General features: G+C 42.9%; 1 protein-coding gene across 1 annotated transcript in view; it reads left to right on the forward strand.

Annotated features, from left to right (window-relative positions):
• LOC124709369 overlaps positions 1-15,283 on the forward strand; it is a 427,556-nt gene that overhangs the window by 166,339 nt on the left and 245,934 nt on the right. The window contains exon 2 of the mRNA XM_047240833.1: positions 10,816-10,869. Within this exon, the coding sequence (XP_047096789.1) occupies positions 10,816-10,869 (54 nt within the window). The remainder of the gene's footprint in view (positions 1-10,815; positions 10,870-15,283) is intronic.

Genomic DNA, 15,283 nt, shown 5'->3' on the forward strand with positions numbered 1-15,283 from the left:
ACTGAGATACTAGGAGAGGTGGCATTTACTTTTTGAGACTACCGATAGAGTGGTGTAGGATTGGGTGCCGTGCAGCTATCCTCCTTGGCGGACTCTCGTTTGTGAAAATGTAACAAAAATAATTTCTTGTGATATTCTAAACTATTAAAAATAGTAGCTGCGTAGCGCAATGGCTAAGGGTCCAGGCCACTGGTCGTCAAACTACGGCCCAAGGGCAACGAATCAAGTATTCGTGTGGCCCGTGGTTCTCAGTCCATTTTATAAAAATATGCATTAACAGCTAACAGCAGAATCCAGTAACGTCAACTGAACTTAAGAGATTCTTAAGAGTTCAGTTTCTCCGCTCACAAAAACAGAAGTACTTACAGAGACAGTAACGTTTTAAGATATGCTTAACTTTAATTAACGTTGGAGAATTCGTACGTGAGCTAGGTAGGCGGCCTACCTCAAGGATAGAGCTAGAGGAGTGAAGTAGCGGAGGCCATTGCGGGCTTAGAGGAAATGAGGAGGGGAATGTATTATTGTTTGTCTTCCAGTACTGACAATCCGTACTGACCAGCTGCCATGGTATTAAATTTTGACAGAGAAGCAACCGGGATTCGTGATTGCTTGTTATTGACGCAGTCACCTTCAAATGCGGTTCATATTCGTAGCAAGCAATATGAAATTCGTGGCTGTTGTAAAATAACGCAATGAGTAGAAGACAACTGGCATTTAAATCATTTACGTAATTTTTGTGATCGTGCGAGCAGTACTTTCGGGATACCGGCCAACCTATCGCACCCTTACTGTAGCTTGCCTCTCAGGGGCTCATAACATACTAATTTATGTAGGTTATAGCTAATAACAACATCGGTGGATATGCGGCCCGAGGTGCAGCCCCACAACGTCAGTTTTGGCTCCTGAGCAAAAAAAAAGTTTGATCACTGCTCTAGGTTAAAGGTTGCGTGTTCAATACATACAGAACGGTAATTTTTTAAAACCATTATCAAAATCGTTGTCGTCTTTACTTTTACCAAAAACAAACTGCGAGGAAATTATCCATCTTTTTGCATCAAGCATACAGGATCTTATTATTTGCGAAATTAACAAATGCAAATATTATTGTTTCATTCGACTCTACTCCAGATACATCTCATGTAGACCAACCAACTCTGATAGTGCGCTGTGTCCTGCCGTCTGGGCCAAGGGAAAGACTTGTAAGGTTCTTGGACATGGAAGACCATACTGCTGAACAATTCGGCCAGAGCTTACTAGATTTTTTAAATGAGAATGACATTGATATCAGAGATTGTCGTGGGCAATGCTATGACAATGCCAGCAACAGAAGTCGGAAACACAGCTGCTTAGAAGCACAAATTAAGAAGATAAACAAACAAATACGCAGGATACATTCCATACTTTGCACATTCATCAAATTTGGTTGCCAATGCGCTGAGGAATGCTGTACATGAACAGCGTTTTTCTTCGATTTCATTGAAAGCCTGTACATTTTCTTCCGCTTTTGCCCATCGATGGGATCTTTTTTTGAAAGCATTGAAAAAAAGGTCCAAAACTCTGATTTTGAAAAGACGTCAGACACTAAGTAGTCGGCTCGCGCACATGTTACGAGGGACACTTACATGTGGTTTTGCCAGTATCAAGCGATTTCTTGGTGGCATATATAATAATATGGATAAAAAGGTAGTGTGTCGAAATCAGACTTACGGACTAATTTCGAAGATGGATAAGTTGGAAATGGTAATAACGACTATCACTTGGAACGAAAAACTTGAACGATTGCAAAGAGACTAGCACTTCATTCCAGTCGTAAGATCAAGACGTTAATATGGGAACGTGCAAGCAATGCTGTCTTCATTGTCGGATACTGAAAAAAAAGCCAAAGTTCTGACCTGGTGTGGAGAGTATAAGCAACACACTTCAAGGTGACAAAGCGAAATACAAAGTACGACAATTTCAGCGGCTCTGATAAACTCGATGAAGTTGGAGAAAACCAAATACGTGGACAACATTTTGAAATTTGGGTGTTTATTGTCATAACTGATAATGTGCTGTCTGCATCAGCTAAACGCATGGAAGTGTGCCACCAGGTGACTAGCGTATCTGGAATACTTCGTAAATTCAAGTCTTTAACAGCAGAAGAGATTTTGGAAGAAAGCGTAGCACAATTCGTTGGAAGTCCCTTGCAGAAATATCGAAACATGCTGCCTCTATAGCCGTCCACAATTGCGAAACTGTTGCCAGTTCAGGATTTTGTGCACGAGCTGATCTCTCGATTATGTCCCCTAAATTTACCAGAGATTCATAGCGGGCGATCTGGATGACTAAATCATTCGCTCGAATTGTCCAGGATGATTTTTAAACCAATCGCGAACAGTTCTGACAAGATGACATGGCGCTCTGTTATCTATAAAAATTTCGTCGTTGTTTGGGAACATGAAGTCCATAACTTGCTGCAAATGGTCTCCAAGTACTGAATGGAGCCATTTCCAGTCAGTGATCGGTTCCGCTGGACCAGAGGACCCAGTCCATCCCATGTAATCACAGGCCACACCATTCTGGAGCCATAACCAGTTCGCACAGTGCTTCGCTGACAACTTGGGTCCATGAGTTCTTGGGGTCTGCGGCACACTCGAATCCTACCATCAGCTCTTTCCAACTGAAATCGGGAGCCATCTATCCAGGTCACGGTTTTCCAGTCGCCTAGGGCGCAAGCGATATAGTCACAAGCACAAGAGCGGCGCTGCAGACGATGTCGTGCTTTTAGCACAGGGACTCGCGTCGGTCGTCTTCTCCCACAGCCCATTAAAGCCAAATTTCGCCGCACTGTCCTAACGGATACGTTCGTCGCACGTCCCACATTGATTTCTGCCGTTATTCTACGCAGTGTTGCTTATTGGTTAGCACTGACAACTCTACGCAAACGCTGCTGCACTCGGTCGTTAAGTGAAGGCCGTCGGTCACTGCGTTGACCAAGATGGGAAGTAATGTCTGAAATTTGGTATTCTTGGCACACTCTTGGCACTGTGGCTCTCGAAATATTGAATTCCCTAACGATTTCCGAAATGGAATGTCCCATGTGTCTACCTCCAACCACCATTTCGCGTTCAAAGTCTGATAATTCCCGTCGTGTGGGCATAATGACATCGGAAATCTTTTGGTATGAATGACCTGAGTACAAATGACAGCTCTGTTAACGCACTGCCCTTTTATACCTTGTGTACGCGATACTACCGGGGTCTGTATTTGTTCACATCGCTATCCTACGGCTTTTGTCACTCTAGTGTGCGTGGCCGCTGCTATTGACAGCAAAACCCACGACCTGGAACGCAATTTTATAATCTTTTAATGGAAAATTAATTAAAATCGAGTTTCTCTAAATGTAGAAAGCGTCTGAAGCATTCATTTACTTTTATTTGATGATCGGCAACTGCAGTGGAGAACGTTATTTTTAAACATTAACGAGCGTTAACAAATGAATTACAGAACACCAGGGACAAGAACGTTAAACGACCTCACCTTAATGAAGACATAGTACGATATGGTTAGAGACATTGTTTTGATTAGCGTTATCCCTAAATTTACCCAAATTAAATGGAGACAAATTTTCTTGTAAATTGCTGTCCTATTTTATATCCTGAGCTTCAGGTCCTAAAGCAGACCAAAGGCCGCTTCTTAAGCATCTGCTACGATCGCCGCCCTGGCGTAATGCGGAACTTGGCTATAGCAATACAACGGTATTCCATAAGTTTACACGGAAATCATTTTAATGTTGTAGATCTCGGAAGGTATTCGTGCAGCGCTTGAAGAAGAGAGCCGCTGGATGGCTCGTGAGCTTGCACGTTGTTGGCGAGACATTGTCCGCGTGTACTTGACGGCAGCAGCGGCAGCTGAGCGTGATGCGCCTCGTGTCGTCTCGTCTCGTCACGTCACGTTACGTCACGTCACGTCGCGGCCCGGCACGCCTTTGGCGCAGTCGCAGGCGCAGTGCGGCGTGGCGAGCATAGCCTGGCGCTCCTACCGCGCCGCCGCTGCTGCTGCTGCACCATCCCAAGCAAACACTGCGCGCGCTGGGCACCCGATCCGTTAAATGGCGGCGCCTGCATTCTCTATTTATGTCATGGAAGTTGTGTCGTGTTGACTAAAGCTGGATGTCTTCCTAACGGCTTTCCGTTCACGGCACGACGTAAGATTACCTGTTACAGCTTCTGATGTATGTGACTGTGACGTTTGCACCTTGAGACGTCAAAGACCGTAGTAGGTCCCATACATGATATGATCAAAAAGCAAAGATTGAACCATTTACAAGTAACCTCGAGTAATAAAAGAGAGTCTAAGGCGCTGCAGTCATAGATTGAGCGGCTGGTCCCGGCGGAGGTTCGAGTCCTCCCTCGGACGTGTGTGTGTGTGTGTGTGTGTGTGTGTGTGTGTGTGTGTGTGTGTGTGTGTCCTTAGGATAATTTAGGTTAAGTAGTTTGTAAGCTTAGGGACTGATGACCTTAGCAGTTAAGTCCCATAAGATTTTACACACATTTGAACATTTTTAATAAAACAGAAAATCGACAATCTTGGTACGTTGTACCTTCCGTCTTGCACTGTGCAATGGGTAGCGGAGTTAATCTGGATATGTACTGATATAACCTGTGACGGCCTACTCCGATCACGTAACTAATAGTGCGTTGTTCTTACAGTTGTAGCTCCGCAATGTCGGTTCTGAAGCTGCGGTAATAATAACCTAGTACGAAAGGACGGGCATGGAAAACTACTTATACACTTAAAGTTGCCAAAATAATTCACCGAGAAGAATACATGTAATGGTGACTGAATTGTACGAGACAGATAAAGCAAATAAGAGAGAAATGATTATGACTACATGACTATATAGGATTTCTAACTTGGAAAAATGGGATTAAGTGAAGTTTCAGGTGCCGACATCAAAGCATCATAAAGATGTGGTTTCGAGCCAGTGAAGGTCTCAATTAGTTTCGTGGGGTTCTCCCTCTACCACCCCGCAGACATTCTCAACGGACTCTCAGTGGGGCGAATGCTTGACCCGCGGAGTAGTGCCACTTTCCATTATTCGAGGACGTTTATCGCATTTCTTTCCGTATGTGGTTCAGCTTTGTCGTGCTGTGAATTTGCAAAAAAGAACTACAGTACCTCGAGCCCTAAAATGTTCTAAATGCCTCAATACGTTTGACTAGAGATAGCTTGAAACTTCCTGTCAGACTTAAAACTGTGTGCCGGACCGAGACTCGAACTCCGGACCTGTGGAAGGTAGGAGACGAGCTACTGGCGGAATGAATGCTGTGAGGACGGGTCGTGAGTCATGCTTGGGGGGCTCAGGTAGTAGATCACTTGCCCACGAAAGGCAAAGGTTCCGAGTTTGAGTCTCGATCCGCTCACAGTTTTAATCTGCCAGGAAGTTCCGTATCAGCGCATACTCCGCTGTAGAGTGAAAATTTCATTCTAGACATACCTTGTCAGCCCAATAAGGCCCCGAACCACCACACCTGATCTCCATCTGTGTCTCCAAAATATGATGGCTGTTTCACGGCCTGTGACGGTGTTCCAATGGTCGTTGCAGTGTGAGCTGTTTTGTATCTTTTTATAATGCAGGTCGACGCAGTCGAATACGTAACATTAGTTCAAGTCATATTTATTGTGTTGCATTGTCGATACATTTAGATGTGCACCTGCTGCAGCTCGGCAGTCTAAAGATGTTTAACGAAACCGGCCGTAACACAGTAAAGCTGTAAATATAGCTGAGGTTATCTATGGCGTGGAACATCAACATATGTGCACTCATTACAGAGCTGAAGCATCTCATTGCGTTTCAACTTTCTATAACACCGACATTCCCATTCACGTAAAAGAAGGTGTTTTTTGGCTACATTTACTCCATCTTTCATTCTAGATACTGCAGTTTTCACAGACGTATGTGTAATAAACCTAGGGTACGTTCGACGATTCAATCTTCGTCACTAATTAGATATTGCGAATGCTGGCTCAGCTTACTGTCTGAAACTGTCATACTCCTGAAGTGATCTTGAACAGAGGTACACTGTAGATACATCATATAAATCTCATTACTATTACTTGTACAAATGAAATTAGATTTACACTGAACCCTGCTGCGAAGTACTTCTCACTTTTCAGGTGTCCGGTGGATTGTGCTACTGTTCATAGTGATTAGACGTACAATTTTCCTGACTTAGATACTTCAAAATTTTCATACTCTTCCAGTTCGCACCGCTTAAGTAGAAAATCCCCAGGCACACAAAAGAATCTGAAATAACAGGTCGTCTTCTGGAAAATTATTTTCCAAACTTTTTTAAACTTTGATTTTGCGTTAAAATTCCGCTGCTGAAATGTACTTTGGTAAATATGACATTCATTGTGATCTGCGGAGTGCTTTGGCTAGCTAAAATTATTTTCAGAGAAGCATAGTGCCACTGTCACTAATTTCTTGCAGAAATTATATAGAATTATAAAACCAGTAAATACCTCGTGATAACTCGTTTCTGGACTAGGGTGTGAAAAACTTCGTTCACATCACCGCAATAGTCGATGCTTAGTTAATCGAGAAATCCATTTTAAGTGTCTGATAAATACTTCTATAGTCGTATTCCGATGTAAATTAAGTTATACAACGCAAGCAGTAAATGCGGTGAATATGTAAATACATACCCTTTTTTTATTGTCGTCGCAGATAGTCTCCTTGAACAGTATCTTGGGAAACTTGTTTCTCAGTAGTGTCTGCAGGACATCTACTTCTTTCATTGATAGCCGTTCCATGTTATTTATTTAGTTTGTGGATATACTTTTTCAATTGTAGTGGCTAGTTATCAAAGTAGTTACGCAAAACTCTTGCATAGTTTTCATTCTTAAACATCACGAACACGAATACATCGTTGTTTTGTCACATGTGCCTGTGTTTATTAATCTACTTTACCTAAAATAACAAATTTCCGTGCCGCAGCACAAATATCCAATTCCCGAGCGTGGTCGACACTTTTTGGCGCCGACGATAGCTTCCATTCTCTAACAAACTGAACAAAGAACCAGAGACTTTTTTAAATTTATTCTTCTAACTCAGCGGTAACAATTTATGTATATAAATCTAAAATAATAAAGCTTAATGTTTACATTTTTTTTATCCATAGTTAACGCCATGCTAATGTCCACAAAATGCTTACAGTCTTTCTCGGGACTAACAGTCCGACCGTTTTCTGATCGCGCATTACATCACACATGGAATGACACCTGTCTTCATTAACCCCCAAAAGGGTCGCCGTAGCGCGGCGAATAGTGATCTAACGGAAGCACTTCAGAGGATTTCCATGCAATAGATTTTAATACGTGTTTTCAGTATGTGCGTGTTTCCATTAAATTGTGAACCGATTTCATGGTGAAACGCACGCTAAATCACGCAGGGCTAACAGGTAATTAGGATTGTGGAAAGGCCGAAGGGAGTTGCGGTCGGATTCATTTCACAATTGTAATTTATTATCGTTTAGTTCACAAATACACTTCTGAAAGAATTAAATTTGCTTCGCGGCTGAAGGTCTCCAAACAGATGATTCAGAATAAGTTCAATTTTGAAAAGACATGACATACAGTTAAATTTACGAATAAGATAAATCGTATACATATGAGATCAACATGCGGAACGGCTGAAGGCCGCCGGATTAAATCTTCAAAATTCCAAATATACATGATTATTACTGAAGGCAGAAGGCCACAAAGTTCTAAGATGTTAACAGGGCTGATGGCCCACAAGGTGCACAGAAAGAGATAAACAAACGCAATAAGATGGCTGAAGGCCGCAAAGTCAAATTCTGCAAATTAAGGAAATATATATTACAACAATCGGTAAAACAATACATTAAGTTTAAAAATTTTCTTTTTACAACACCAACGACAGAAGGCCCACAATAACTTGTAAAATCTTTCAGAGAAAATTACAACAACCTTTCAAGAGCAGAAGGCGGTAATGTTGGGACTTGAAGGAAACTCTGAGAACATGTTTCCAGGGCTGAACGCCCACAACTAACCTTGCCAAAAAAAAAAAAAAAAAAATACAATTAAATTACAACAACATTAACACTGCCAAAAGGATGATTAAGAGATGGATCGGTCTGCCCTCGTTCACTTAGGCGAGACAGGTGGTAAGTTCAACTACACTTAATTCGTGCGAACCCAGCCAAGGGACAGTCACGGACCGACCGACCAACTGCTTGCTTGCCACGACGATGTACACGAGAATTCAAGCGCCCCCCCCCCCCCCCAAAAAAAAGTTACAAGTATCACTATCCACAAACAAACGCGTATGTGAACTGAGCTGCCAAAACGACACACAATGTTGGGCAGCAACAACAGGTGAGGAAAAGACACTGCGGCCGGCCGCGGTGGCGGAGCGGTTGTAGGCGCTTCAGTCCGGAACCGCGCGACTTTTACGGTCAGTCCGGAACCGCGCGACTGCTACGGTCGCAGGTTCGAATCCTGCCTCGGGTATGGATGTGTGTGATGTGTGTTAGTAAAGTATAAGTAGTTCTAAGTTCTAGGGGACTGATGACCTCAGATGTTAAGTCCTATAGTGCTAAGAGCATTTTTTGAAAAGACACTGCCCGAAAACTACGTTAGCGGCCAGGGCAGGTAACCAGAACACTAATGGCCACATGGCAGAAAATTCCGCTGGTGTACTTCACTATAGATAAATTAATTTGATCATTTCCACCTGACGGCGGCTATTTCGAACACTTCACTTGTTGTGCTCACAGGAAAACCTCCACAACAGCAGCGCCGGAACCAACAACGTAATGCTCAAAACCACTCAACCTTCACGTCCGGCGAGCGACGATGGTCGTACCGATCGAACAGCTCCAGACTGACTCCGACACTGCGTAGAGACCGCCAGTGGCCCCTTCGACAACGCCTCACGGAGATGGCCTCGGACCAACCGAACGACCAACAATCCTCCAAAAGTCAGGCCCGGCTTACGTGATGCGTGGCGGCAACGGTCGGGCGAGGGATGTCCACGCAGGGCTCACTGCTGCTGCAAGCCGGCTACTGGCTGGCCGGGGCTGCGCTCCAGACGCGTTGCAACTGACTGCCAGGGCCCAACTCACGATCCGAGCTGCCACCGTGAACTTTCCTCGCACGTTCCGACTGACTCCACGACAGATCACAACCGGGAAGTAATAGCAGCCGAGCAAAGATCCTATCAGAGGGGATATATAGATACGCGCTACTAGCGCCGATGGCGGTCAGGCAAAATGGCAACTCAGTAACGCCAGTAATTTAAATCAACGTGGTGAGATGGAAATACGTTAAAACAGGGTGTAAAATACCAAATGGTGGGACGGCGAGCCATGCACGGCTCACATGGTATCTCTGGTGATACAGCTGCTTAGTGCACTTTAAAATGTATGGTTTATCTGCCGTTATGTACCACTGATCCTACACACTTCCGTCGACATTATTTTTCACATATGTATGTACATACATATATTGAATTCTGCTGAATAATCTGTGGACTATTTAATTTTTTCATATGTTTTTCTTTCAAGATTGCAAATGCACATTCAACACACTATCTGCTGCGTAAGTGCTTCCTGTCGTTGCAAAAAGTCACCAAATCGCGTAAATTTTGTCATTAAATTTCGAATGTATTGGATACACTATTTCAAACGACGATCTGCTGCAAAATGTCATGTATTTCTCACCGATGTTGGTCGTCGTTGTTACCTAGAGGGATCTTTGCGTAAACCGTGGCTGCACATTAAGGCTTTTGTAAGGACCTGTGGACTACCAACTCCAACTGCAAGAAGTTAGATCTACAAATACTAAATTATTTTGTGCAGACACGGATATAAAATGATTGCATTCAAATTTTTTCCGAAAATAAGATAGAGCAAGAGTAGTTAAAACAATAAGAACCAATTTAGGCGAAGCAAAGCCGAAGCACCCACCGTTGTTAATTTACATTAAGATTGGATATTTTATCCGCTCCAAACTGAGATGTAAATACAAAAAAATCTGTGTATTAAAGAGTGAACCGTAACTGCTAAAAACTGTAAACTATCAATATTTTCTTAAAGTTGTGATTAGATCACCGTACGAGGCGCTGTAGGATCCAGTTATTTCAATACTACGGTGTATGATGCAGACATATAATTAGATAGTAATATGAAACTGCCTGTTCTTTGTAGCATACGAAGCGAGCCTGACGTCGGCATTAAGCAAAGATGAAATGATCGTGTAACATTTTTGGCCGTGAGACGCCATCTGGGATGTTAGGCCGCCGATTGCAAGACTTTATTTGAGGCTACTTCGGCGACTTAGTGTCGACGACGACGATGATGATAATGATGATCATGATGATGATTCAACATCCAGTCCCCGCGCAGATAAAACCTCCTACACGGCGGGAAATTGAATCCGGCCCCCCTGCATATAATTTGAGATTGCACCTGCTACCTGATGTATTTAAAATGCATGCAAAACTGTGAGTACATTGCACGAGAAATATCTAATTATCACTGCATACAGATGTGAGCGTATACTACATAACTAATTTCCATTGGAGGTAGTAATTCGTTACGTGCTTGCACTGATAAAAGCAGATTGCTTTGAATTTCTTGGTACATCATATTTACTTAATTAGGCCTGCCACGACGTAATATAACTCGCCGTTATTAGATAAACTCATAGATAATCATCGAGTTATGAGAATATACGTGAAGGAATTTGTGTACTACGATAACAATTTAAGCTTCATTGTGTTGTACATTGTGATCTTCTATGTTACAGGTTTTCTTTCTGAACGCCAACAGCCGAAAGAAATGGGGGACTCCGTTTTACAAGGTGAGTTATCATATTGCTTTTTAGTGTTACTGGTTGCTCCCTTCTAACGATGTATTGATCGCAGTTACTGTCAAACAAGAAGAACGCTTCTTTCCCCGTAAAGAACGCTCGCGTGTTACTAATTAGATCGTTATGCAGTGCCTGATACGAAGGAACATCAAACATTGTCACCTTCCGAAAGGTGTTCGGCAGTTGAGAAATTTAGTAGCCTAAGCCGTTTTAGAACATAGATCCGTTCTGCCTCCTCTCATTATTGATTCAGTACAGATAACACCAGTTATTTTGCTTATAAATACTCTCAGCAGCTGTGGCTGAGCAGCGAGATGTTGTTTCCTGTTCTCTGTTCCTGTGCTGTGGTCGTCCTGTGGAAGAAGAGAAAACTAAGTTTTCTCTTCTTCCACAGGATGACCACAGCATTTACGAAAAGACTATGTAACATAAGTATGACATTATTGTAAAGCTGTTTTTGTAATGCCATTTAGCCTGAAGACGAGATTTAACCCTCGAAACATGTCGCTAAATAAATAAGTAATACAATAGTTGACAAAGTTCGTGACTTGTAGGAGTAATATAAAAAAAAGACTTTACGTATTTCTTGAGACAGTCACGGTCGAAAAATAGTCAAAATGGCTTCAAAAAGAAAGAAAAGCTAGGCTAATCGTTGTTCTGTGATACCTACGCTGTAGTCCGCAGTCCATTGCGCGGTTCGTGGCGGAAGGTATAACAGAATAGTGTCCGAGTGCCATTACGCTCTTTCACTTTCTTATTCCTGTTGCGGATGTACACAAAAAATGTTAAAATGTGTGTGAAATCTTATGGGACTAAACTGCTAAGGTCATCAGTCCCTAAGCTTACACACTACTTCACCTAAATTATCCTAAGGACAAACACACACATCCATGCCCGAGGGAGGACTCGAACCTCCGCCGGGACTAGCCGCACAGTCCATGACTGCAGCGCCTTAGACCGCTCGGCTAATCCCGCGCGGCAGGATGTACACAGGAAGGAAGACTGTTGACACCCCTCTGCACGAGCCCGAATTTCTCTACTTCTCCTTTCAATGTCATTAAACGGTAAAATAAACAGTACGTTTCCAGAGTTATATGGAACGCATGCCCTTGGGATTTTGTGAGGAACGCTTTCTGCGATGCTGAATGTCTTCTTTGTAATCTCTCCCACTGCAGTTAGTTGAGCGGTTCTTGGCATACACTGACTAAACAGATCCGCGACGAATCGAGCAGCTCATCTGCGTATCTTTTCCCTCTCATTAATCTTGTGGCATGCAAAGACGAAAACGTTTGGGTGAACAGTGTGCCGATTTCGCTCTCCTCCGTACCGCATCCAATGACGCCATTGGCTGAAAATGACACTGCGATCTGTTCGTCCCGATTGACCCATCTGAAACTAGAATGGCGGAAAAAAAATTTGATTCGGTGAAGATCACTGAGAGATTAATGGTACTCAAGAATATGTAAAATGAAGGTTTTGTTAGCGACCTGTTTCGTACGTCTATTGCACCTGCTTGGAATCCTCCAAAATGTTTATTACTGTCTTTGCCACGATGAAATTTATGTGGTCATTCCCAAATTCCCCCCTTAAATCACGCCTGACAGAAACTTTTAGATACTTGAAGTTGTAATCGTGCTCGATCGCCGGAATCTATTTACGTACATTACTTTCATTTGTGTTGAGGGTTAGCTGCCAATCTTTACACCAGGATTCAAAATTTAAACTTTCTTCCGTATTTTTTCTCGTTCATTTTCGGAAATAGACTGGGCGGAAAAGGAAGAATGAACATTCAGTAGGAATAACAGTACGACTCATTGAGGTCGACGTTTCTCGCGCCGATATCCTTGTAAAGCATTATCGGTTTACACAGCGCATCAGATCTGGGTACAATCTCGAGCTTTCGACGAAATGCTCCATCGTCTTCGACTTCTACATCTGTATCTTTACTCTGCAATCCACTGTGAAGTGCATGAAAGAGGTTATTTCCCATTGTACCATTTGTTAGGCTCTTTTCCCATTCCACTTCAGCCGGGACAGCGGCTGTAATGTCATTGATGCGTGAAATCGAGCTCTCGACGCTAACAACACACAGAGGAATGCATTGAAGTGCTTACTTTCCACCGGTATAGACACGGACGCCATCTCTGGCGGCATGACTTGATGATGACGTACGCCTGCCAGTTATTGCAGTAGCCACAACCTGTTGCTCACCGAGAGCGCTACTGCGCTACTTGTCCAGTACAAACACGACGACGCCAACGATTAACAATTAAAGATCACCACACTCCTTGCGCCTTACGTTCCACAACTGCGCTTGGGAGAATAGCGCGACGCGCCTGACCTCTGCTCACACCTGGAAGTTTAGCATTTCCAGTCATGTTAGTCAACAACAGACGACAGTCAGCTGTTCCCGATGAAGACGATGGAAGATTTCGTCGAAAGCTCTAGATATTATCTAAACAGAGAATATTTTATACTAGTCGGGCTCATTCATATTCGTTAGTGACTACACAATGACGAAGAGAACTTTTAACAACGACGTAGGTAGCCTTTCTTTTTTTTTACGGTTTTGTGCCTCAGTCTTTAAGAACTGCAACCTTATAGGATGGCTTTGTTGTCCGTCTGTCTGTCTGTCTGCCTGTCCGCCCGCCCTCCTGTTAAGAAAACTTTTCTCAGGAACGTGTTAACGTATACAGGTCAAATGTATGTCACCTATTTAAGTTCTGTGGTCCCTTAACGTTGTAAAATTTTTAAGCTTCTAAGTCAGTGCCATTTATGTCACGTACTTTGAAACTCGGAGATTCACCCATCAAAATCTATAGGATAATTCCCGTTGACCTAGAATCATGACATTTGACAAGTAGCAACGTTTCACACTCCAATTAAAGGAGAAATCCGAAAACTCTTAATTTGTAATTATATCTCATGAAAATTTTTTTTCACTTCTTAACCGTCTTTATTTCCTCTGTTAAGACCCCTTTTCTCTGGAACTGGTCGGCTTATGAAGTTCAAATGTATGTCACGTATTAAGAAGGTCTACGGTCTCTTGACGATGTAAGCAACATAAGCTTCCAAGTCATTGCTGTGAAAAAATTCCGGCATTTATCCGTCATATTTTGAAAGTCGCAAACCCACTCATGAAAACCTATAGGGTACTTTCCGTTGACTTAGAATCATGAAATTTGGCAAGAATCAAGGTTTCAGAGAGCAAGTAAAGTAAAAATTCCCAAACTTCTTAAACTGTCATTGTATCACATAAAAAGTATCTTTTTGCTATTTGAACATACATAATATTTATCATCCGTGAAAAACATAAGAGGCGAACATTACTGGATGCAAACATAATACGTCAGTTGCTGTCAGGTTTTAGTAAGTAAATAAAAATATTTTATTAAATGTACTCTCTCTAAATACATATAATGTCCACTGCTCGCTTGATTTTGTATGTGAGAGCTAGTCTGAGGAACTACTGTAGAGATTTTGACACGGTCTTGGAGTTCCTGGGACTAATGTCTTGCCAGTATCGATATGGATAACAGACAAAAATCGTTTACATTCTCGATTCAGAGAATGGATGAACACAATAGACACATAATTAAGTTTGTACGGAACCCTCAGTACGCGAGTCGTACTCACACTTCAGCAGTTTTTTTGCATTCCTTTCGAAACGTTTATTTATTCCACGCTAGCATTAGTTAGGATTAAGGTCAGAGCATAAGAGCAGAAGCCGGTACAAATATCTGTATCGATTATTTGCGCAACCGCGCTCCGAGGAGGCAATGTTTTCTGCAGATTGCGGCGTCAGCGTGACAAAAAATGCAAGGCACCGTTTGGCGGGGTCACGCCTGGCGCAGAAGTAATGCGACAGCGGATGACGGCAAATCGAAAGCAATCCCGGCCGCGTCGGTGGCTGGACCGGGCAGTGCTTTAACCCTGCATCAGCCTGCCCGCTCCCATCCCTCCGACACCCCCTCCCCCCCCCCCCCCCGACCTTCCAGGAAGCCATTATGGGAGCTGGCCAGAAGGCTCCGCGATTGTCTCGCCAGCGCCTCCGAACCACCATCTGGCTTACATTTGCACAGTTTTTCTTCGCGGCTTTCAGGGAGGGAAAGCAGGCCGAAGAGTGGGAACACTCCACTACGCACGACGGTACGAAGGCGAGGAGAAAATTTCTCGGTCTAGCATGGCGTATCGTTTGCAGCAATTTTTTGTATTATTTTTGTACATGTTATACAATCAAGTAAGAATATTGAGAGATTCGTATGCGGAATAGTTCTATTTATATGGCTTTTTAAGTATACACGGTACTTATAAGTGGTGGAAAAATCGAAAATTTGTTATGACTTTATTAAATTCTATAGTCTTTCCAACTACGATGATGAAAAATGATCTGTATATACCAAAT

This window comes from Schistocerca piceifrons, chromosome 1 (genome assembly GCF_021461385.2).
Source record: "Schistocerca piceifrons isolate TAMUIC-IGC-003096 chromosome 1, iqSchPice1.1, whole genome shotgun sequence".
Classification (NCBI taxonomy): Eukaryota; Metazoa; Arthropoda; class Insecta; order Orthoptera; family Acrididae; genus Schistocerca; species Schistocerca piceifrons.